Raw genomic sequence first — 25,430 nt, 5'->3', positions numbered from 1 at the left:
ATCAATCTGAATCACAAGTTTGTTTTTGGACTCAGAGTAATAACTGAAGGTCATGTGGCCATCCCTGACGCCAGGCCACATGAGAGCTCTTTGGCCTCTTAAGGAAATGTCGCTGCCCCAGCCTCTGGTTTTAGTCAAGTGTGGTCCCAGAACTTTTAAAGGGACTCACGATTCCCTTTAAATACATTATGAAGTAGGCAGAGAGCATGGGTTCAAGATTGTTTTTATTTTCAGAGCCTGCAGCAGTTGGTTACCAGTGTTACTAAGCTGGTACATTCTGAAGGCCATCCCACCTCCCTTTTCAGGCATTCAACCAACAGAATGCCTACAAACAAGATTACAGACTAATTAAGATGTGTCTCACTCAATGTGTGTGGGGAAAGAGGCCTTCTCCCCCTGCTGCCTTCCTCCCCAAATACTTTTTCTAACAAGATTGTTTTATAGTCAAATGCAACTCAAACCCATAACACAGCAACCAGTCATCTCCAGTATCACTGATTCTCTCCCCGCCCCCAGAACAGGAAGCCGGGGCAAGAGGGGAGACTGAATCTGCTATATAAGAAAAACTTCGCTATACCCCAATGGAGCAAAGATGGTGAGGAAGCCAGCGCCTAAGGGTGGGGATGAGCAGGAACCAAACAGGCCTGTCTAGAATCAATCAATTCAGCCCCAGCTCCTTGGGAGGTGTTCCTTTGAGACCCTTACTTCTGTGGAATGAGATGAGGGACAACTGGTGATGATCCATCTCTCCCTGTCCCTCAAATTAAAACATGATAAACTCAAAGTTTTACCTTCAAAATCCACCACACTGCCTCCTGAGAAACACATTCTATAGTCATCTCTGCCAGCACCCACTCCCTTCTAATGCCCAGGGCTTCCAGCCCCTCTCCCCAACCTTGGGTGGCCCAGCCAACACTGATTTGATACTCCTTGACTCATAAAATGACTATTTTTAAAAAATGAAAATAGAAGCAATCAAAGAGTATCAGAGTAATAGAAGAAAGACACTCAACATATACTCCCTTCCCTTATCTGGCAGAGCCCCCCATCCCTGCCCGCCTACACTGGGATACCTGCTCTACCATGTTCCAACACTGACTGACCTGGGGGTGGCCCAATGGAAGCCGCCTCAAATGCTTTCCTGACCGTGACTCCTTAGACCAGCAACATCACAGCGAGCAGGGTCACCCCAGTAGATCTCAGGGGCCTTCGAGGTAGGTCTGGGAGGTTTAGCTTATGTTCCGTAGCCAAGCCTGAGTCTGGGGCCTGCTCCCACCAGTATCTCAGTCCTTGGCTGTAAATAGCAGCAGCCCCAGTACTGCAGCGCCTCCTGGGGGTGACAGAGTGCCTAGTTCTCTGTCCCACAACTCATGTCCCTCTTCTTCCCCCTCCCTTTTTCTTTTTTTTTAAAAAATTAAAGGCAGAGGTAGTCCCTGGGATGATAAAACCCCACCTAGGATGGCAGTATTGTAACTTAAAGAAGCAGTTAAATAAAAGTCTCCAGGAGTTGATTACAAAAAAAGAAAGAAAAGAAAGTGACTGATAAAGTTGAATAAATTAATGATATGGGTTATCCCACAAAGACCTTTCCTTCGCAGGCTGTCTTTGGTATTTGGCCAGCAGCATTCGTGAGTCTTCTCTCCACTTGGACTCTCCTACCCCTCCCCTCAGGAGAGAAGGCCATTGCCCAACAAGGCCCAGGCGGCTCATCCAGCTGTGGGGGATGAGGAGTCAGAACATCTTGACTTGGTGCTTAGAACTGTGCTGTGGCACGTGACAGCCTTGGCAGACCGTTCTGTTGCAGAAGGAGGACAACTTACAGGGACAGAAGAGCCAGCAGGATGCTCTGGGCTCCAACCCTGGGAGAGTGGGAGGTAGGTTTAAGACATGGAAGCCTCAGGCCTTCTCTCCAAATGTCACGTGGCTGGCCCCTTTGCTCAAGTTTCTCTGCAGCAAAGAGGGGAGGGGGGTAGGGAGGGAGGCTCAGGCTGCTGCTGTCTGGCACTGAGACCCTCAGAGCTTCTTTAGACGGCTATACATCTCTCTCTTGCTCTTTTCCCCAGCCCAGGTCCGGCTCTTGGTGCGGAACTTCTTCAGGTCTTCTTTAAAGTCCTCGTGGTGCATGGGCCGGTAACTGGGGGGCTCGCAGTGAGACTGGCGGGAAGACAGGACGAAGTCAGGGCACACCTGCTTCATACGCACACTCCTGCACCCTCCCTGCCAGGGGCTGCAAGGCTCTGCTCAGCAGGTTCTAGGGCCCTTCTGTGTGCAGGGCAAATCCCCAGACCCCTGGCAAGAAACACCCATGACCACCAGACATCTGGGTGGAGGGGCGGCCCCTGCCCTCCAGAGAGTCCATCTTACCTGGCATTTCAGGAAGAACTCCTTATATCCGCCCTTTAGGACATATAGCTCCGGGTAGTGGAGTTTGGGGTACTCGTTACCAAGCCGATCTCTCTCTCTCACATATCGGCACCTATAAAGGGGAAGGAAAGCCAAAGCATGGTTAGCTATACACAGTGAAAGCAGTGTTCCTTACACACATCTCCCCAACTTTACCTTCATTCTTGGAAACAATCAGTGTCGACTTGTGATTTCCTGGCCACCTGTTATCTTCATGAATAGTGTTCACAATGAGTGCCACTGCCTCGTATTGGCAGGTAGATGGTCTCTTCCCAACTTTTCAAGTTAAACAGCCCTAGCAACTGATCTCTGCCCAGTATCTTCCCCGCCACCACCAGCACCTAATCTTTGGTGACAGCTTCTCAGCCAGCTTCCCTCTGCATTCTCCACCCTCCACGACCAGTGTTTCTCCCTTACGTCCTTCTGAGCTTTGCTCCTGTCTCAGGGCACCTACTTGCATCCTGTACTAAAATGGACTATTGTGTAGTGTACTGTATACTCCTGTAGTTATGTGTGTGCAAATGCAGCAAAATATCACCAGTCGATGAAATCAGGGGAAACATGCACTCTTTCTGAGCTTGAAATGGTTCCAAATAAAAAGGTGGCACAAGAACTTGAACCCAGACCCATGAGAAAAGTCTCTCTTGGAACCTCCTAGTGAATCTGCACTGCTCCCTGCCACCTCTGTCCCTGTTTGCTCAGCATTTGTCGCAACCATCTTCCGTCTCTCCACTGGGACCTCCCCTGTGGCAGGTCAGTCCTGTTTGCTCACTGCTGTACCTTCATCGCCTCAATAGCCCCTGACACATCCAGGCTGGCAGTCCTTTCTGAAGGGACCTAGCACAGATGGGCAGCTGTTTGGCCCTCCCCCTAGCTTTTTAATACCACCACTCACTTCTGACCACATTTTCAGAACCAGTCCTGTCACCATTAGTGAGAGTGTGGAAAGATGTTGTTAGAGCATCATTTTAAATCTGAATGATGTTATTTTATTGTAATTATACTTTCACTTATTTTGGTATAAAAATTTATTTTTGTAGTAAACTATAACAGGGCCTTAGTCACCAAAGCCCTAACAGAAGTTCTTATTAATAAGGGGTGGGAAAAAAAATAAATAAATAAGGGGTGGGGATGGGGGGGGGCAGGCAGCATTTCTTTTCACCTCTAATGTGGCGATAACGTGAAGGTAACATAACCCACTCCTTTGCAAATGTGGATTTGACAAGTGTTCAAGAGCATCACATCAAGTTTTGCAGAGAGGACATCACACTTTTCTGGCATTTGCATAAGAAGCAACCACACTGTACCTGAAGGATGTCACCTGAGAACAGTAGCCCCATAGGTAGAAATAAGGACAGTGGGGGAAACTGGAAGAGCTGAGTTTAATTCAATACAAAGGAAGGTTGGACAGTGAGCCATGCCCAGAAGTAGCCAGGACAACTCAGGAGTGGGGGTCATGAAACAGAGGCCAGATCCTCAGGGGATGTTGCACAGGGAACACCTATGTCACAGGCTGGACTGGGGAAGCCAGAAAGCCCTCTACAACGACTACTGTGAAACTGTTAGGGCAAGCCTATAAACTACACTCCAGGAAGCTGTTCATGAAATCAACTGACTCCAAACAGGTAAGGATTTGAGAGAATACCTGTTACACGTGAATTGATACTTTTACAAAACTAGGTATTTACACACCATGTGTGTAGGCTAAGGCATGAAAATGACATTCGATGTGCAACAGGCTGTCCCACAAAAGCACCATGGGGGCCATGCCCTGGAGCCCACTCACATGCGAGGACCTCGCTCAGAAGAAAACTCGCAGTGGAACACCACGATGACACGCTTGCCATCCGTAGGTACGATGGGCTTCTTGAGTAAGAAGTCTTCAACCTCCTCTTCCATGTGCAAGTTCACTGCACCCTGTGAAGGCACCAGAGACTCATGTTTCACACTCACAGTAATGATTCTTCAAGAGTGGTCTTCAAATGGGCACCTCAAATTCTGTTATGACTGTGTGCACTGTATGAGTGGTATCTGCGAATGCCCGGGACTTTAACGGCCACGACAGTGGCAAACACTAACACTGTATTTAAAGTACTTCCTTAGCGTATTTCAACACTATATTATTGGTTAAAAGATTAAAAGGGCACAACCAATTACTTTCTTCCTGGGAAAGTATGTTCCAACACCTACCTAACCAGGCAACTATAAATGTAAGAGGCATCACTAGGCTTGGCAGACTGGGACATGTTGCCAGAGACTGGCTTCTCCTCATGGCTTCATGTCCAGGCATGTCTTAGAAGTCAGTGGGTACCATTTAGAAATGCCCCTGATGGTGATGGTGATGGCCTGAGGGACAGAACAGGAAGCAGTTGCCATACAGTGTGGTAGAGATTAGTGCAGACCAGGGAACATTCTTTCAGTGTACCAGGAGTCAAATGCCTTTCAAACCCACTGCTTCTTTTTACAATTCTCATAACCAGCATGTGAGCATTATAATGAGCAGCCAGGTGTCACCTCCCCCTTTAAAAAAAAAAAAAAAATCACAGATGCTCTCTAGGGTTCTTGCTATGCCTCCCACAACAGCAGGGCTTGCCCACAAGCCTCAGGAATCCATACCTTGATGTGGCCTCCCTCATATTCATATGGGTATCGGCAGTCAATGATAACAAACTCTTTAATGAGGTTGGCAAACTTGCCACTCAAAACAGACGCTATCTGTGGAGAGAGAGCCAAGGAGAATCAACTCTGGCTGCCAGGAACACAGATTCCACGTGTGGCAGGTTCCAAAAGGATGACTTACAATTTCTGGAGAGATGTATTTTAAATCCTGATGCTTTCCAGCAACTGTATGAAAGAGGTAACACTTAAAGAGAGAGAGAGAGAGAGAGAGAGAGAGAAATACTTAGCAAATCCAAAAGCTTAAGAATGCAACATTTTTATATTGCTTGCCTTCCTGGTAAGAGTCAGCTTAAAAAAAACCACCAAACATTAATCTAATAGAATATGTTGGTTACTTGTCTAGGTACTTCATTAATATCCAGACATTGAATTTTCACAAAGACCTATGAGGCACATTATCCCCATTTCCATGTCAAAGCTAGGTATCTTGTCCAAGGTTAGCCAGCTGGTAAGCCAGACTTGAATACAGAAACCTCAGGTGATTTCCTGTTTCTCCCGCTTTTGTTAGGACCCCTCACGTCAGCAGCCAGACTGTGTGCAGCACATAAAGGACACAGAGAAGAATGACTTCATTGTTTATTGAGCACCTGCTATGTCCAGCATGGTGCTAGACATTGGAGGTGGAATGAGTGAGGCTGGGCCCAGCCTTGAGGGGGAAGGACAGGCACATCAGTAATTACTCACTAGAGCAGATTGGCCGGGTCAAGTGCTCACCTAATCCCGTGGCCATGTGTGGTGTCATTATGACAAACACAACCAACAGCTTCAGTTCAGGTGCAAGCTTCTACCAGCAAGGACACACCACACCCAGGTCTTGGCTTGCTCTTCCCTTCAGACTAGAACTGTCTTCTATTTTTTTAAATTTTATTTAATTTTATTTATTTTTTAACATCTTTATTGGAGTTTAATTGCCTTATAATGGTGTGTTAGTTTCCGCTGTACAATGAAGTGAATCAGCTATATGTATACATATATCCCCATATCCCCTCCCTCTTGCGTCTCCCTCCCACCCCTCTAGGTGGTCACAAAGCACCAAGCTGATCTCCCTGTGCTATGCGGCTGCTTCCCACCAGCTATCTGTTTTACATTTGGTAGTATATGTAAGTCCATGCCACTCTCTCACTTCCTCCCAGTTTACCCTTCCCCCTCCCCATTGTCTTCTATTTTTAATCCACTTATTTCTCCCAGCTGGTTGAAATATCTAGCCCAGATCCAAACCTTCCCCAATTGCCTAGCTGAGACTGAGACAGCCCTTTTATTTCTTCTGCTGCTTTCATTGCACTGATGTTTACTTCAATCTACCATGTGATACATGTGGTATATGTCCATGTGGCATGATGTCTTACTGACCATATGTTAAGTGTTTTGTGGGAAGGAACTGTGTCTCATTTTGGAATTTTTGCCTTACACATAATAAGTGTTTCCATAAATGTTAGCTACATTAATATGTAAATGACGGGTCTGGGGACCTTCAAGTCATATGTGGCTAAACAAGCTACTACTGACACAGGAATGTGTCACATTTCACCACAGCTCAAAGGCAGCCAACCTGTATCAGGCCATCAGCAGACCTTCCTCTGGACCTCCCTGAGGGCCTTTTCCCTCGAGGGCCATGCTCCTCTGGACAATGGAGAAATTTAGTCTCAATCCTGGACATTCTAAGAGGACCTTTTGATATACAGACTTATGTACAGTGAGGCTAGAGGTTTATTTCTGCTTCTTTACACTTTTCTGCAGTACTGCTTTTATAATCACAAACACAGTTCCCAGAGAGCCTGGTCTTTGGGTTGGTGTCAAGGCGGCTGGTGGGCAGCTCCTTACTTGAAACCTCTGACCAGCACCAGTAAGGTCTATAGTCCCACAGAGACTGAGATACACCTGATCATGAATGTGTTTCCTTATCTTAAAAAAAAGTTTCAAACTGTATCCCCTTGGTGGGGTGGGGTGGGGTGGGGGGAACCCCAGGAGCCACTTCAGAGAGGGAGGAAGGCTGAAGGGGGTCGTTTTAGGTACCCCACCCTGCCAATCCTGCATCAGCATCACAGAGCAGTTCTTCATGCAGAGTTACCTTGGAGAAGTCTCCTATAAGGTCCCTTGGGTCATTATCCAAAATATTCTCAATGGTCCCTTTTGGGGAAGATACCAGGCATAAAGATTGATGTAGAATCTGTAACAAATCAAAGGTGGAGAATGAGGCCAGGCTTCTGAACAGAACTTATGAAAACATTCACTTGGAACATGTCAGGAAGAAGAGACTGAAATGTTAACATCCATATTTAGCAAAAGGATACCTTTCTTATTTGACTGAATCTAGAGTGAAAAGAAGAATATGGGTTACTGACTAGGTATACTATTATTTGAACTGAATTCAATTCTAACTGAACTGCTCTGAAACTTCCTTTTTTTTTTTTTTTTTTTAAAAAAAAGGAGGATTAAAATTAGAGCTAAGTCTAAAAAAAAGTATTTCTTAGCTCTACTCACTGAGAACCTCCAGGGTTGCAGTAAGTAGCCCCTAGGTCAGTGTGCTCTCTCAATAATACAGTTGACTCCTGAACAACACGGGGGTTAGGGCCACCATCTCACATCCCCCAATTCAACCAACCACAGATTGTGCAATACCACAGTATGTATTTATTGAAAAAAATCTGCGTATAAGGGGATCTTCACAGTTCAAACCCATGTTGTTCAAGGGTCAACTGTATTTTCCACTAAAAGAAACCAGAGCTTTTTTTTTTGTGGTACACGGGCTTCTCACTGTTGTGGCCTCTACCGTTGCAGAGCACAGGCTCCGGACGCGCAGGCTCAGCAGCCATGGCTCATGGGCCCAGCCGCTCCACGGCATGTAGGATCTTCCCGGACCGGGACACGAACCCAGGCCCCCTGCATCGGCAGGCGGACTCTCAACCACTGCGCCACCAGGGAAGCCCAACCAGAGCTTTTTGATTGACTCCAGGCTGGGACAAGAAATGTACAAGATAAACCTGGAACACTCTGTCCTTAGTAGCAAGGAAGCACTCATATTTCAAAGGACACGTCAAAAGGGCTAATCGTGGGGAAGTAAGGATTTCTTTTATACACTTAGTGTATTTTATATTTATTTATTTGGCTGCACCAGGTCTTAGTTGTGGCATGCAAACTCTTGGCTGCAGCATGTGGGATCTAGCTGCCTGACCAAGGATCAAACCCAGGTCCCCCACATTGGGAATGTGGAGTCCTAGCCACTGGACCACCAGGCAAGTCCCAGGATTTCTTAAGCAGTACACAAAAAACACTAAACATAAAAAGACTGATAAATTAAAACATGTTAAAAAAATCAAGAAATTCTGTTCATCAAAACAACAAGATTAGGTAAGAACAGGCAAGCCAGAGTGGGCAGATATGCATTCATCTCAGTGAAAGATTCATCTCTGAATATATAAAGCATTCCCACAAATAAGAGACAACCCAATAGAAATATGGGCTAGAAACTTGGCTGAGTAATAGAGAAGAAAATCTAAGACCAAGAAAAATAACTATCAGGGAAATGCAAGTTAAAATCAGATACTACACACTCACCAGAATGGCTAAAGTTAAAGGGATGAACAACACTGGATACTACTGGTAAGCATGTGGAAGAACTGGAACTCACACACTGTTGTGAGTACAGCCAGCCCTCGGTATCTGTGAGATTGGTTTCAGGACACCCAAGGATGCTCATATAAAATGACACGTAGTACAGCTAGTTTTCAGTAAGAATGCATTGCAAAGTTGGTTAAATCCATGGATTTAACCAGTCAGCCCCCAGATAGGGAGGGCTGACTGAACAACCACTTTGGAATGCTATATGGCAGTGTCTGCTAAAGCTAAACACATGCCTAGCCTAGGACCCAGCAAGTCCACAAGAAAAGTGAAAGTGCATGTTTACAAAATAAATTGTATAAATACCATCAACTAGTATTTGACAAGGGAGCCAAGATTGCTCAATGAAGAGAAGATCAGTCTTTTCAATAAATCATGCTGGAAAAATGGAATATAAACATGTGAAAGAATGAAATTAGACCCCTATCTTACACTACTCACAAAATTTGACCCCTAAGGCACAAGCAACAAAATAAAAAATAATTGAGACTACATCAAACTAAAAAGCTTCTGACCATTAAAAGGAATCAACAAAATGCAAAGATAACCTACAGAATTGGAAAAAATATTTGCAAACCATATTATGTGATAAGGGGTTAATATCCAAAATATATAAGGAATCCATACAACTTAATAGCGAAAAAACAATCTTTTTTTTAACATTTTTATTGGAGTGTAATTGCTTTATAATGTTGTGTTAGTTTCTGCTGTACAACAAAGTGAATCAGCTATAGGTATACATATGTCCCCATGTCCCCTCCCTCTTGTGTCTCCCTTCCACCCTCCCTATCCCACTCCTCTAGGTGGTCACAAAGCACCGAGCTGATCTCCCTGTGCTATGCAACTGCTTCCCACTAGCTATCTATTTTACATTTGGTAGTGTATATATGTCAGTGCTTCTCTCTCGCTACATCCCAGCTTATCCTTCCCCTCCCCGTGTCCTCAAGTCCATTCTCTACGTCTGCATCTTTAAAATAATCTGGTTTGGGCTTCCCTGGTGGCGCAGTGGTTGAGAGTCCGCCTGCCGATGCAGGGGACAGGGGTTTGTGCCCCGGTCCGGGAAGATCCCACATGCCACGAAGTGGCTAGGCCCATGAGCCATGGCCGCTGAGCCTGCACATCCGGAGCCTGTGCTCCGCAATGGGAGGCCACAACAGTGAGAGGCCTGCGTACCACAAAAATAAATAAATAAATAAATAAAAATAAAATAAAATAAAATAATCTGGTTTTAAAAAGTAGGCAAAGGGGGCTTCCCTGGGGCGCAGTGGTTGAGAGTCTGCCTGCCGATGCAGGGGACACAGGTTTGTGCCCTGGTCTGGGAAGGTCCCACATGCCACAGAGCTGCTGGGCCCGTGAGCTATGGCCGCTGAGCCTGCGCATCTGGAGCCTGTGCTCTGCAGAGGGAGAGGCCACAGCAGTGAGAGGCCCGCGTACCGCAAAAAAAAAAAAAAAAAAAAAAAAAAAAAAAGTAGGCAAAGGACCTGAATAGACATTTCCCCAAAGATACACAAATGGCCAACAGGTACAAGAAAAGATGATCAATATCACTAATCGTTTAGGGAAATGAAAATCAAACTATTGTACAATGAGATATCACTTCATGACTATAAGAATGTCTATCATCAAAAAGACAAGAGGGGAACTTCCCTGGTGGTGCAGTGGTTAAGAATCCGCCCGCCAGTGCAGGGTACCTGGGTTCAAGCCCTGGTCTGCGAAGAACACACATGCCGCAGAGCAACTAAGCCCCTGTGCCACAACTACTGAGCCTGCGCTCTAGAGCCTGAGAGCCACAACTACTGAAGCCTGCGGGCCTAGAGCCTGTGCTCTGCAACAAGAGAAGCTACCGCAATGAGAAGCCCGAGCACCACGATGAAGAGCAGCCCCCGCTTGACGCAACTAGAGAAAGCCCACGCGCATCAACAAAGACCCAACGGAGCCATAAATAAATAAATAAGTAAATAAATAAAAATGAAAAAGAAAAGAGGGAACTCCCTGGCGGTCCAGTGGTTAGGACTCCGCACTTTCACTGCTGGGGGTCCGGGTTCAATCCCTGGTCGGGAACTAAGATCCCGCAGTCCCCGTGGTGATGCCAAAAACAAACAACAACAACAACAACAAAAACAAGAAACAAGTGTTGGCAAGGATGTGAAGAAAAGGGAACCTTTGTACAATATTGGTGGGAATGTAAAGTGGGATGGCCAACTATGGGAAACAGTATGGACGTTCCTCAAAAAAACTGAAAATAGGGACGTCCCTGGAGGTCTAGCAGTTAAGAATCTGCGCTTCCAATGCAGGGGGCATGGGTTCAATCCCTGGTCAAGGAACTAACAGCCCACCTGCTGTGCAGTGCAGCAAACAGAAAAAAAAAGAAAAAAAAAAACAAAACCAAAAACAGAACTAACTAGGAGCCAACAATTCCACATGTGGGAATATATTAGAAGGAAACAAAAACACTATGTCAAAGAGATATCTGCACCCCCATGTTTAGAGCAGCATTATTTATAATAGCCAAGAAATGGAAATAACCTAAGTGTTCACTGATGGATGAATTGATAACAAAGTTATCAAAGTTATCACACACACACACACACACACACACACACACACACACAATGGATTATTACTCAGCCATACAAAAAGACAGAAATCCTGCCATTTGTGACAACATGGATGGACCTTGAGGGCATTATGCCAAGTGAAACTGAAATAAGTCAGACAGAGAAAGACAACTATATGACATCACTTATATGAGGAATGAAAAAACTTAAAAAACACAATAGAAACCATCACTACAACCACCAAAACAAAAACCAAGCTCATAGAAAAAGAGATCAGATTTGTGGTTACCAGAGGCAAGCAGTGGGGGAGGGGGATTGGATGAAGGTGGTCAAAACGTACAAACTTCCAGTTATAATATAAATAAGTACCAGGGATGTAATGTACAACATGATACTATAGTTAAGCCTGCTGTATGGTATATATGAAAGTTGTTGAGAATAAATCCTAAGAGTTCTTATCACAAGGAAATAAAAGAACTAAAATACCTAGAACTAAGTGACAATGAAAAACACTACAAAGTTGTGAGACAAACCTCAAGTAGTGGGAAATTTATAGATCTACAAAGAACAGGACACAAGAAAAATTAAAACACCAAGGAAAAAAATTTATAGCCCTACTCCATGGCCCAACAAGTAGGGAGCTTAGACTTCCACCCCTGCCCAGCTGTACTTAAGTGTCCCAATCTCTACTCCACTGGGATGGTGTCAGTAGAGGCCTAGAAGGGAGCCTGAACTCCCAATCCTGCCCAGCAAACATGAGGCTTGCCCCACCCTAGGTGGCATATCAAGGGAACCTGAACTTCCATCCCCACCTTCCTGCAGTACCAGAGGACTGGTTGCTAAAACAGAAGAGTTACATAGCCTCATAATACCCAAAGAATATAGATATAACTGAAAAATCACTTGTCATACCAAGAACCAGGAAAATCTCAGCTTGAATAGGAAACGACAATCAACAGAAAGCCACACCAGAAACAGACATTAGAATTGCCTGACAAGGATTTTAAAGTAGCCATTGTAAAAATGCTTCAACAGGCAATTATGAACATGATTGAAACAAATGAGAAACAAGAACAGCAAGTCTCAGCAAGGAAAAAGAATCAAATGGACATTTTAGAACTGAAAGGTACAATATCACAGTCCTTGAGCAAAAAAGAACCCGCATAACTAACCTCCTGGGGCTTCTTTGGACTAGCTGCCTCTTCAGGACTGACCCCAGCCATGCTCTTCCTCCGCTTCCTATTTCCACGTGGGGACTCCTCTTGGGATCGGTCTGGTCTTTTCAATGTTGACAGGATGGTGGAGCTACACGTGGAAGGGGAGTCAAACAGCTTGCAACGATTGCCCTTGGGGGTGGGGTGGGGGGGGAAAGAGACCCATTTAATGTATTTCATTAACATATACTTACTTGAATGGTAAAGAGAATAGACCAAGGACTTCCTGGGATGGTTTAAGATTGATCCATCCTAAATTAGGAAACAGACACTGTCCATTTATCTAGTCCCTGGCACATTGTAGACACCAAGTCCATGGTGTTCAATGAACACGTTCTAAAGCTGACATTATATGGAAATGAGGAAAACTATCCAGGCCTTCAAAAGCCTACTGTCTGCACAGGGTCCTAAGAGTCAAATAACTGTTACCTTCCAGCCAGGGACACATTTTTGACTTCCTCTTTCCTTCTAGTTTATTACTTGTACTTTGCTCGAGCAGCTTGAACAGGCTTTAACAGCCCACCTTAATCCAGAAGGGTGTGAGGCAGCTGGATTATACTATGAATCAGAGCCAGTTAAGGTGGTAAAACAGAGTTGAGTCTAAGTTTGCAGGGGGCAGGGGTGCCTTCAAAACTGTGTTCAGGGGCTTCCGTGGTGGCGCAGTGGTTGAGAGTCCGCCTGCCGATGCAGGGGACACGGGTTCGTGCTCTGGTCAGGAAAGATCCCACATGCCACCGAGCGACTGGGCCCGTGAGCCATGGCCACTGAGCCTGCGTGTCCGGAGCCTGTGCTCCGCCACGGGAGAGGCCACAACAGTGAGAGGCCCGCATACCGCAAAAAACCAACAACAAAACAACAATAACAACAAAAACCTGTTTTCAAAAGTCCTCTCTACTTGGTTGTTTTTCTTTCTGGATTGTACCAGAGCATTTAAATTCAAGACTTACAAAGCCAAAGGAAATACAGGAAGATGTGCTATAGTACTTGATCTTTTAAAGACTAATTTCTCAGAGTTTGAGGGCAGCCCACCTGACTAGTGGTAGAGACAGTCAGACTTCAGCTCTCTAAACTCATCTCAGCCCGTTCACAACTCAAGTGTTCCTTGGCAGGGCTTTTCCTTCTGTGCTGAATGCCCTTTCATACCCTGTAAACTACTCCCTTTCAAGCTGATACTAAAATTTCAGTGTTGCCTCTTCTTTGAAATGTTTCTGATAGTCCCCCAGCAAGTGTCACTTCCATACTGGCTCTCCTAGAGACCAAGGATTTTCCCCTTACTTTTCTGAAGTTTATTTTAACAGAAGTTTATTTTAACATTATGTTGTTCAGAAAAGCAAGGTCAGTTTTGTCTTGTTGTTTTTTTACCTAGGAGAGCTGGAAGCATTTCGGGGAAGAGGGCCTACTGCTTTCAATAGGATCTCAGAGGAACTGTAAGCTCCTCAAGGGCAGAAACACCAATTCCCACTCAGCCCCTGGCAATTGTGAGTCTACTATGTTTGTGAAAGGAAACCCCCCACTGTGAAGGGCCCACACATACTATTCATGATTTTTAAATCCAACTTATAAAACTGATAGCCATTTCCTAAGCATTCTCACACTGTATATAATTTTGTCTTTCAAAAGGACCTAGTAAATTTCATCGTAACATTTGTATTGGGATAGCCTATTCCCTCAAAGCTTTGCACATTAATCTACTATAATGTGTAAGTGGCTTCAAGACTGTAGTTCATATTTGTTCCATATTTATAGTTCAGGGGCACTGATACTTAAAAATATACTTATCAATTTATATGTATACCTAAGGGTATGTAACTGTATTTGTATTGTGATACTGTATCACTTTCCCTAGGTGTTTGCATAAATGAGGATATGTTCCTGTACAGGCACAGCCTTGCATCTGACTTTGTTTGAAAGTGTCCCTGATGGAAACAAAAGTCTACAGGCTATAGAGATAGGTGGATATTAAAAAAAAAAAAAAATATATATATATATATATATATATAGAGAGAGACATTTTGTGAGTTACTGTTGTTTGCCAAGTATGCTGATGCTAAGGAATGTAAATAAATGAGAATGATATAAAAAAGTAAACAAACAACAACAAAAAAAGTAAACAGTCTTCAGACTAAAGGCTTCAAATTGAGAAGGTTTTTTCAGGCAATTCCCTGGCAGTCTAGTGGTTAGGATTCGGTGCTTTCAATCCCTGGTCGGGGAACTAAGATCCTGCAAGCCGCTCAGTGAGGCAAAAAAAAAAAAAAAAAGACTAATTAATTCCTCTTCAAATGAAGCCTTTCTGTCCCAACTTTTTCTTTTTTTTTGCGGTACGCGGGCCTCTCCGGTTGTGGAGCACAGGCTCCAGACGCGCAGGCCCAGCGGCCATGGCTCATGAGCACAGCCGCTCTGCAGCATTTGGGATCCTCCCGGACCGGGGCACGAACCCGCGTCCCCTGCATCGGCAGGCGGACTCCCAACCACTGCACTACCAGGAAAGCCCCCAACTTTTTCAACCAGTCCATAATATCTATCACAGTCTGAGTCTCCTCCTTCTACTGGGTTTTCTCTGAATGTGCTCCAGTCTCTCCATATTCTCTCAGCTGTGGAAAATAAAACAGTATGGTAGTCCAGTGTGTTCTCTCCTTCCCCATCAGAACAGGGCAGGGCTAGCGTCTCCTTTTTCTGTTCTGGCAGTCAACACTCCTAAGGAAGGATAGCGCTATCTGCTACAGAGCCATCGGCTGGGTGGGTACAGATGGTACCTGTAGCAGAAGTCTTTCTATTCCTGCTGCCTGAGATAAAATTCCTTGTCAGATACAAACTGCTCACCCATGAAGCTGTCAGTTAAAATCTAAGCTGATACCAAATGTGATAGAGTTTGAGAATAACTGAGTCTCTTAAATTCACTTTAGCAGATATTTTCCAGCATTATCCAGTGATCTTAAAGAAGTTAATAGAGAGGTCAGAGTTGTATAGAAAAGACATTAACTGACCAAGAACAGTTGAGATGAGCTAGAAATTATAAAAACAAGAACTGCATGCATTTTATATTACCCAGACTTCCTCACACACCAATGAGGACAAAAACAAAAACAAAAAAACTCCAAACAAACAAACTTGAAAAAACAGTGTGCATTAACACCAGGAAACACTAGCGACCAGTCAAGGGAAGGCCCATAGACCCAACCACAGAATCTCAAAAGAAACAATTTTGATTCCTGTGGCTCCCTCTAGACACACCAGGACTTACCAGGTTTGTAGTTCTTCTCATGACAAGGGGAGCTGTCCAGAGGCTTGCCATGCAGGACGGGGTCTCTTCATCATTCTAAACAAAGAAAAACTACATCACAAAGGTCCAGCAGAGACAACATTAGTTTAAATGCTTTAGAATTCTTCCTGCAAAATACCAGAAAGACCTGGATAGGAAGCATTCTAAAGTTCACCCCCTTCCCCGTCCCCAACATTTTAAGGTCAGAAAAGAGTAACACTTAACAGTCCCGGTATCTGAGCATAGCTAAAGGTATGCCCTTGAGGGACCGTGAGGAGGCACCCTGTTCTCCTCAGCTTTACACCACGTGGCAGCTATTCTTCCACTGTTCCTGATTCATATCTCTTGCCAGAAAAATGGATTGTCAGCTCCTTCAGGGTAAGAAGGATCACATCAGTGTCTTCTTTTGAACTCCTCCATAGGATTTAATCAGGCTAGAAGCAGAGTCTCAATAAATTCCCAACAAATGAATAAAAATACCCGCCAGTTGGGGGATCGCTGTTCTTTTTCAGATGACTTCTCTCCAGGGTAGTTAGTAAAATGGATGGGAAAACAAACACACATAGTACCTTCAGATTCTCTCCATCGAGAAGATCCATGAAGCCATCATCCTCATCAGACAAAGTGGCAGTCACAGGTGACTGCGGCATAAAAAAAGGAGTGAAATGCCCTGGTTCACTACCATCTCTTTCATTTGAGGAAAGCTACAAGACAGAATTTATGGCTTGTTAATAAATAATCAGGGCTTCCCTGGTGGCGCAGTGGTTGAGAATCCGCCTGCCGATGCAGGAGACACGGGTTCGTGCCCTGGTCCGGGAAGATCCCACATGCCGCGGAGCGACTGAGCCCGTGAGCCATGGCCGCTGGGCCTGTGCGTCCGGAGCCTGTGCTCCGCAACGGGAGAGGCCACAACAGTGAGAGGCCCGCATACCGCAAAAAAAATAAATAAATAAATAAATAAATAAATAATCAGCTTTGGGCTTCCCTGGTGGTGCAGTGGTTGAGAGTCTGCCTGCCGATGCAGGGGACACGGGTTTGTGCCCCAGTCCGGGAAGATCCCACATGCCGCGGAGCAGCTGGGCCCGTGAGCCACGGCCGCCGAGCCTGCGCGTCCGGAGCCTGTGCTCCGCAACGGGAGAGGCCACGACAGTGAGAGGCCCGCGTACTGCAAATAAATAAATAAATAAATAATCAGCTTTGATTTCCTTGGATGGGTCACTAGTTTTTATGAGGAAAACATATTATATTTTTTGTAAGAAGTTTTAGCAACTCTAATCAAAGGAAAATGAAACCTAAGATTATAAATGAATTGATGTCCACACAGTTCTGAGTAGAGTCAGGCCAAGTAGCCTTCACGAAGAACTCTTCCCAGGAGGAATTCACCTTACAGTGAGATCTGGGGCTAGCCTCTTGTGAAGGGCAAGGTTTGTTTTTTCTGAGGATTATAAATGGTGAACAGGGATCAGCATGGGGGTTGTGACAAAGTGATAATCTGCTAAATGAGGAAGGGTGAGAAGATACCAAGTCTCTATGGAAACCACAAAATGGATTAGAGAATGCTTCTGTAACTCCAGTTCTGACAGAGGGATATAAAGTCAAGAAAGTTATAGAAAGTTCATCCTAGGGACTTCTCTGGTCCAGTGGTTAAGAATCCACCTTCCAATGCAGGGGACACAGGTTCGATCCCTTGTCTGGGAACTAAGATCCCACATGCCACAGGGCAACTAACCCCATATGCTCTAGAGCCCGCGTGCCACAACTAGAGAGCTAGCGTGCTACAACTACTGAGCTTGCACACTCTGGAGCCCGTGTACCACAACTAGAGAGCCCACATCCCACAACTAGAGAGTCTGTGCACTGCAACTAATGAGCCTGTATGCCACAACTAGAGAGAAGCCCCGTGTGCCACAACAAAAGATCCCACATGCCACAACGAAGATACTATATGCCTCAACTAAGACCCAATGCAGCCAAATGAATAAATAAATATTTTTAAAAGAAAGAAAGGGCTTCCCTGGTGGCGCAGTGGTTGAGAATCCGCCTGCCGATGCAGGAGACACGGGTTCGTGCCCTGGTCCGGGAAGATCCCACATGCCGCAGAGCAACTAAGCCCGTGAGCCATGGCCGCTGGGCCTGCGCGTCCGGAGCCTGTGCTCCGCAACGGGAGAGGCCACAACAGTGAGAGGCCCACATACAGCAAAAAAAAAAAAAAAAAAAAAAAAAAAAGAAAGACCCTCTGACATGATCAAAAGCCAAACCATTGAGCTTAGCACTGGCTTTCTTTCAGTTTGCACCCTCAGCACCTACAATTAGGGATAGCCAAGGGATTACAGGAAACCCCGGTGTTGTGTTCTTCAGGTGTACACTAGAGATATTTAGTTTTGGATACCCAGCTCTCAGAGGGTTACTGTGTACTTGGGAATCAGCAGACCGTTTAATTCTGGTCTTCATTTATCTGTGTCCTTTGGCAAATCACCCAACCTCCCCGACCACACTTTCCCAATCTGTAAAGTGGGGTAATTCCAGCTACTTCACAGGCTTATGAAGATTAAAGACAAGAAAACATAAATTGCTTTGTGTAAATGCTAGACAGAGTAGCGATACTAGCTGAACCTGAACCTCAGACCATAAGCCAGACTGGAAAGCTGTATTTTCAGATGCAAGTTCCCAGGAAAACCTAGAAACCAAATGTGGTCATTTTGCTCAAGCTGGGCCTCTCTAGTCCATAGCTGTCTGTCAGATCATCAGTAGGAAATTAGGAAGTAATGACAGTCTCTGGCAAGTAAATAACTGTGGGACAAGTGGCCCCAAATACTGTCAAGTAGCCTTATAGGCAATGGGTTCACTGGGATACATAATAGTTCTTAATAAACCAAGTTAGGAAGAAGACAAGCACTCTCTCCAAACAAAATCACTCTGGGAAGTACCTCTTAGCATTCAGGACGCATTGTAAAAGACAAGTTTGAAGTAAGACATACAATACCACCATACATACATTCAGAAGAATGACCCAGGATGCCTGCAGAATTCCCATAATTGACAAGGTCAAATATTCCTTGCTCAAGTCCAATATTGCAAACATATCACCTCTCACTTCTGCTTCTGCCTGTCTGCTCTCCAGACACAGCAGAAACACCAAAAATGTGAGTCTAGTTTCAAAAAACAAAGTCAAGGTAAAGACAGCAAGAGCTACTGCTTCAACTCCAGGTTAAAGAGGGTGCTTTCATCTCTTCCCATCAGGAACTCCCAGGACTATGAAAGCCAGAGCACGTACCATCCGAGCTGGGGCAGAGTTCTGCCTCTGTGTGAAGAGATCTTTACCGTCCTGCAGTCCATGAGCATGCAGGCAGCCTCGAGATGCAGGTCTTACTGGCTTCTTAAATTCAAAGGCTTCCTGCAAGACAGTGTAAGTTGATACATCATCCACTGTCTATGAAAACCAGCTCTAGGGTCTCAGCTATAGCTTCAGGAGACAAGCAAGGGAGTGGGTATTGATCACCTGCCTCCAAACCCATTCCTGATCTAATTCCAATACTGGATCTGTGTAATTAAGTATTTCAAAGATTCTGTCAAAAGCTAACTTCTAATACAGCACTTTTTTCTCTTACCACAAACACTTTATTTTCTAATCAACACATGAGTATCTGCCAGGTACACAAAACACTATGAGTTAAAAACTAAATCAGCAACTTTCTATCAACTATACTTCAATTAAAAAAAAGTTTCTAAAATCGAAAGCAATTTCATTTCAATATAACTGAATAGGAATAAAAACTTTTCAGTCTACACTTAAAAGAGGCCTTTATATTTTCCATCTTCTTCCTACCAATAGGAGATAATTAAGTGGAAAACACTTAAAGTTACTGCTTTCCATACTAAAAGCAATGGGGAAAAAAACTAATGACATATGATGACTATAGCTAACACTTCTGGATGATAAGAGAGTAAATCCTAAGAGTCCTCATCACAAGGAGAAAAGTTTCCCCCTTTCCTTTCTTTTCCTTTTATTGTATCTATATGAGAAGATGGATGTTAGTTGAACCTACTGTGGTAATCATTTTGCAATACATGTAATTCAAGCCATCATACTGTATGCCTTAACTTTACAGTGATACATGTCAATTATTTCTCAATAAAACGAGAAAAAAAACCAAAAACCCTTCTGGTTTATTCAACCACATGGATGAATCTCACATAATGTTGAGTAAAAGCCAGAAATGATAAAATACATACTGTATGATTTCATTTACTTAAAGTTTAATAGCACTAATAATTCCCTTACCCTAAAATATCCACTGAAGAACTTGTTAAGCACAGCTAACATCACAGAGTATTTACATGCCCATACACTGCTTTCAGTGCATTAGCTCATTTATCCATCCGATCATCCCCACTTTACAGATGAGGAAACTAGGCCCATAGGTTAAGTGATGTGCCGAAGATCTGGCTTCATAACCCGACTGGACAACTCCAGAGCAAGAGCTCTTTAACCTATGCTGGGTCTGGCCAGGCCTTCCTTGCCTCCAGAATGAAGCTCCAAGCAGGCAACCCTGGGAGAAGCCAACCTAGGGTAGTGGGGAGAGAGACCAGGCATGGTACAATAGTGTTAGACTATTTGGTTAAAGGTACTACACAGAGGGAGATGTAGTGTTCTAAGCACTTAAGGCAGGAACTCATTTCTGTACCTCCCTCAGGACATCTTGCAAGTTGCCCAAGGAATCACTGGGAGAGTTCATGGAAGCAGTAGCTTCTGGAAGTATTAAGTCAGGAAGATTATAAGAAGTATGATAATGGAAATACATAGATACGGAAATACAGTGAGAAAGAAGACCGGGAAAGTTGAGCTGATTCACTGAACTCTTTTGGTGCCTACTCTGTGCAAGGGGCCCCGCCAGGTGTGAGAAAAGCCAGGCCAGGGCATTCTTGGACTTTTGGCCGCACCACCCCAACTCACCCTCTAAGCTACCATTTCAGTTACTCCGAGATCCCCTTGGACTTGTTGGCTCTGTTCTTTCAAATACTGTCAAGAAGCCTTTTCCTAAACTTCTAACTCATCCCAGGGTCAGCACAAAGAGGCAAGGAAGGCCTGGCCAGATCCTTCCAGATAAAGTGTTCATGGATATAATTCCTCCTCAGAGCTACCTTCTGAGCAACTCCTACCTGCCAGGAACCATTTGAAATGCTTTATTTACATTATCCTTATTTAATTCCCACAATAATCCTACAAGGACTGTTACTCCTATTTCACAAAGGAACAAAGAAGCCTAAAAAAAGCCAGGGTCACAGCTAGCAAGCAGTAGGATTCAAATCTAGGTTTTTCTGACTCCAAAGACCATCATGACTTTGGTGAAGGTTTAGTCTCCCAGAAAGCAGCCAGCCCAGCTACTTTTCCATAAGCCACGAACACTTGTGGGTTTGACCTCTGCCCCCAGGTAAGTAGATTAACACCACACTCACGTTTTCCTTGTTCTCATCCTGGTCAATTAGCTGAAAGACATCATGGTCGAGAGAATCAGAATGGCTCCTCTTCAGAGCTGGGCTACACCCCAAGAGCTTCTGCTATCAAAGTGAAAAGACGAATTAGGGTACATAAATGAAAATTCAACGGGAATTCAGTTCTAAAAGAAAAAACATATGGTGGTCGTGGGTTGGGGAGACCTAGCCCCTCATACACTGCAGTGGGTAACCAGTAAATGTGGCTAGGGCTCCACCTTGCGAGAATACAAGATAGAAGTTCCCACTACATGGATTTACACCTAACGTCACAACATCTACAGCCCTCTCAGCAAGAACTTAGGTAGCAAATTAACCCCCAAATAACATCACTTACATAAAAAGAACCCCCTTCCTGGTTGGATAAAACTCTAATAGTTAGAGATGGAAGAAAAAGCCCTCAAGAGGTAGCCATTATTGAAGTTGCTTTAGGTAGAGTGTTTTGAATGTTTATGAGACAAAGTAAGGAAAAGCAGTCTGTATAAATTAAGGTCCACTATCAAGCTTATACTGGTAGCTAAGGGGCAGATAATAGGTATTGGCTCAAAATAAACAACGGAACTAACTTACAGGCAGGGAATTTATTCTCCTCATGGGATTTTCAAGGCTGCAATGAAATCAGAAAGTAAATAATGAGAATAAAGCAAGTAAAGAGGTATACATATTAGCAGATGCAAACCTATAGTTTGTTGGGGTGAGGGGAGAGTCAAACATTCCCATTTTAGGCAAGATGGAATCGATTTCTGAAGCTGTCCTGTTCTCATAAGCATCCCCACCGCTGGGCTTCTAGTGAAAAAAGCAAGCCCAGGTCTTCTCTTAAAATATACACGTTCTAGGGTGTTCCCTGGTGGCCTAGTGGTTAGGATTCTGGGCTTTCACTGCCATGGTCTGGGTTCAATCCCTGGTCAGGGAACTGAGATCTAGCAAGCCCTGCGGCCAGCAAAACAAAACAAAACAAAAACCAAACAAACAAAAGGTTCTCTTAAGACAATGATGTCAGAAGGCGGAGCAAGGATGTGGGTGAGACCGAACAGAACACCAAAATTACAGCTAAAATAAAGGAAGGGAAGTTCTGAAAACTGCTGACACAAACTACTCATTCTCAAAAGATACCAGACTGTTTATAGGATCCAGGGGTCTTACTAGGGATAGCTAAATCCAGAGCTCCAGCCCAGAGCATGAAGAATTTTGTTAAAAAAATTAAAGTTTTTCTAAGCACAAATATTTAAAAGCAGTGAATACATACTTTTCTTTACTATCCAAGGGCCCAGGAGAATCCAGACAGAAGCCTGTGGGAAATTAAAACAAACAAAACACCTCTCAGGATTCAATACATGATATACCACTGTCATCCCGCTGCGGACGCGCAGGCTCAGCGGCCATGGCTCACGGGCCCAGCCGCTCCGCAGCATGCGGGATTTTCCCGGACCGGGGCACGAACCCGCGTCCCCTGCATCGGCAGGCGGACTCTCAACCACTGCGCCACCAGGGAAGCCCTCATGGTTTGGACTTTTGCCAGAATAGAAGTTGAGTCTCCATGATTGACAAAATTTCGTATGTGTAAAAGTCTAAATATTTTCATAGTATATCTAGTCATCCTTTCCTACTTACAAATACCATCATGGAAAATAGGATTTGAGGAGAGTGAATTAAACCAAACCTCATGACTTATTTACAAAACAGAAACAGACTCACAGATGTAGAAAACAAACATAGTTACCAAAGGGGAAAGGAGGAGGTGGAGGGGATAAATTAGGAGTTTGGGATTAGCAGATACAAACTACTACACATAAAATAGATAAACAACAAGGTCCTACTGTATAGCACAGGGAACTATATATATTCAGTATCTTGTAATAACCTATAATAAAAAAGAACTATATATGTATAACTAAACCACTTTGCTGTACACCAGAAACTAACACAACATTGTAAATCAACTATACTTCAATAAATAAAAAAAAAAGTTCCTAAACCAAACCTCATGATTGCTTTGCTATTCGGATAGAGGTTACCTAGGCTAACTTTCTGTGAGTTCCAACCATGGAAAGAATAGGTACCCGTTTTCTGGAATAGTTTTGATTTCAACTATCTTATATCCTGTCAGATCATGTGCACAACTCAAGGGGTTGGAAGATACAATTATGTTCTCTGACAAGCAAGGAAAGTATTTATTGCCTTCAACAAAATAACATCAAGTGAGGTGCTCAACTCACCAATGGCAGCAGAATAGAGGAGACACTGCTCAGCATGGCCCAGAGCCACCAGGGCCTGCCTAGTGCACACACCTTTCCTCCACGATGTCTAAATAATCGTACAGGAAGTTAGGTGTTACGGCTCCTGACATTCTCCCTTGCCACACTGCCACAAACCTATCCCTGGTTCTTAAGAAGACTACATTTTAAGACTTTTGCTCTTGCAGTTCCCTAACCTAAAGCATCTGTGCAAATGTACCTTGCAGTACATGAACTTACAGATTACAATAAAATGCACTGGCACAGTTTCTCCATAGCAGGCTCACTGAAATAATTTCATTATACTTCCAATAGTCTGACCCAGCATTTTAACCAATAAGATTTCCTGAATGCCATGTAGAGTGGTATGGTTAATTTCACACTACTACTCATCCTCAAAACCAAGCACAAACCACCTCCTTGTAGCCACTTGACATGTTTCTTCTCTTCATAAACTGCCACAGGGGCTCCTTTGTACTGTTGTTAAGGGTGTTTGTTACTCAATGCCGGACTTTCCTGTTTACTATCTCAACTCACCAAACTAATTTTCTAGGTGAAAGCGCACATTTCAGCAAATTCCAAGTATTGCTTCCCACACGGCAGACACATGATAAAAATGTTTAAGACTAAAAGAATACCTGAATCAGTTGATTCGGAGGAGCCCATTCTCTGCAGACTGCTATTCCTCACCTCCAGTGGCTGTTCATACTCACTGAAACCAAGAAAAGTAACTCTCTCTGTAGCTCTAGGACATAATTAAAAGGTTACATACAGGAGATAGGCCATGACATGGCAAGTTGCCATGCTGCCATCAACCATCATTACTTTTAGGCCACACCACGGAACACTTGGCCACGCAAAACACCCAGTTAGCACTTGAGCATAAAAGGAGGTGAGAAAAGAGTGGGTTGGCATGGCCTGGGTCACACTATAGGACAGGACGACAAAGATGACTACTGGAGTATTTCCTGAAATGAGAGCATGTGTTCTAGGTACTGAGCTAGGAGCAGGGGTGAATAGGACAAGTTCCTGCTTTTCAGAGATTGGAAAAGATATGTGCTTATTTAGAAAATGTGACGTCCAAGATTGAAGAGAAAACAGTTTCACCAGAAAAACGGTGGGATGCATTTTTTGCAATAAGGAAAAGAGCAGGGAGATTTGGGGCATGGAAAGTTGAATAAAAAGACCTGGTTTTAGGAAAGCTTCGGGGTGGACACCAGGAAGGTGCACGGGGCGAGGGATTGCGACGATTTTGCAAACGCCAGGAAAGAAAATGCCACGTCCCTTTGGTGAAAAGGAAATAAAGCTCACAGAAAACTAAGCTCCTACGAGGTGGTTCGGCAAAGGGTGGAAGTGTGTGCCTAGGAGGGCCTGCTCTTCCCGCGTGGAGGGAGATTTCAAAGAACTTCCTGGGATAGGGACAGAAGAGCACAGGGCAATACGAAAGAGGTGGCGAAGGTGGCGAGTCGGGGCAGACCCCACCCCCTACCGGGCCCGGCTCGGGGCTGAGGGTGGCCCTAGAGGGTCCGAACGGCCTCTCCCGCCCAACATTCGGCCTGGGGGGGGCGGCTGCACATGGCGGGCCCCCGCCGGTGGGGCCGCCCCCAAGAGGCGGACAGGAAGGTCTCGCTCTTCTCCCAGCCAGATCTACCCGAAAGCCGTCTGGGAGGCCAGCGGCCTGAGGCACCGCTCTTCGGTCCCTCCTCACCTGCCCAGTCCCTGCAGCTGGTCCATGGTGACCGTCAGGTTGGTGACAGGCGACAGGCCCCCGGCGGCTGGCGTGCTGAACAGCGCCTTCACGACGGGCTGCGGTGCGGGAGGGGGGCTGCAGGCGAAGAGCAGGCGGCGGCGGTGCGGGGGCTCCGGGCCCAGTTCCATGGCGGCGCCCTGCCTCCCAGGGATCCTGCTCCCTCTTCCTCCGCCTCCGCCGCGCCCGCCCCGCCCCGCCGGCACTGGCCTCGGCCGCGCGCCC

General features: G+C 44.9%; 1 protein-coding gene across 3 annotated transcripts; it reads right to left on the bottom strand.

Annotated features, from left to right (window-relative positions):
- Nucleotides 1-205: 205 nt before the first annotated feature.
- CDC25A (cell division cycle 25A) lies at nucleotides 206-25,406 on the bottom strand. Of its 3 annotated transcripts, none has more exons than XM_059077044.2 (15): nucleotides 25,167-25,406; nucleotides 24,097-24,170; nucleotides 22,471-22,513; nucleotides 21,795-21,831; nucleotides 21,189-21,287; nucleotides 19,006-19,125; nucleotides 16,301-16,435; nucleotides 15,714-15,788; nucleotides 12,431-12,604; nucleotides 7,151-7,249; nucleotides 5,204-5,266; nucleotides 5,020-5,118; nucleotides 4,190-4,320; nucleotides 2,365-2,476; nucleotides 206-2,154 (listed from the first exon to the last, which is right to left on the bottom strand). In XM_059077044.2, the coding sequence occupies exons 1-15, from the start codon at nucleotides 25,334-25,336 to the stop codon at nucleotides 2,014-2,016; spliced, it is 1,572 nt and encodes a 523-aa protein (XP_058933027.1). In that variant the 5' UTR covers nucleotides 25,337-25,406; the 3' UTR covers nucleotides 206-2,013. The 3 variants fall into 3 exon arrangements, with proteins under 3 accessions (XP_058933027.1, XP_058933026.1, XP_058933028.1); XM_059077043.2 differs by having other exon boundaries at nucleotides 207-2,154; nucleotides 21,189-21,290; XM_059077045.2 differs by having other exon boundaries at nucleotides 209-2,154; nucleotides 16,301-16,372; nucleotides 21,189-21,290.
- Nucleotides 25,407-25,430: the final 24 nt, after the last annotated feature.

This window comes from Kogia breviceps, chromosome 10 (assembly GCF_026419965.1).
Source record: "Kogia breviceps isolate mKogBre1 chromosome 10, mKogBre1 haplotype 1, whole genome shotgun sequence".
Taxonomy (NCBI): Eukaryota; Metazoa; Chordata; class Mammalia; order Artiodactyla; family Physeteridae; genus Kogia; species Kogia breviceps.
This window is presented reverse-complemented; position numbering and strand designations above follow the sequence as displayed.

Coding starts and splice junctions, on each gene's coding strand:
- CDC25A (XM_059077043.2), bottom strand. CDS start 25,336: ATGGAACTGGGCCCGGAGCCCCCGCACCGCCGCCGCCTGCTCTTCGCC. Junction 21,291..21,794: donor GGAGAATAAATTCCCTGCCT/GTAAGTTAGTTC, acceptor TCACTTTGATAG/CAGAAGCTCTTGGGGTGTAG. Junction 12,605..15,713: donor TGAGAAGAACTACAAACCTG/GTAAGTCCTGGT, acceptor CCCACCCCCAAG/GGCAATCGTTGCAAGCTGTT.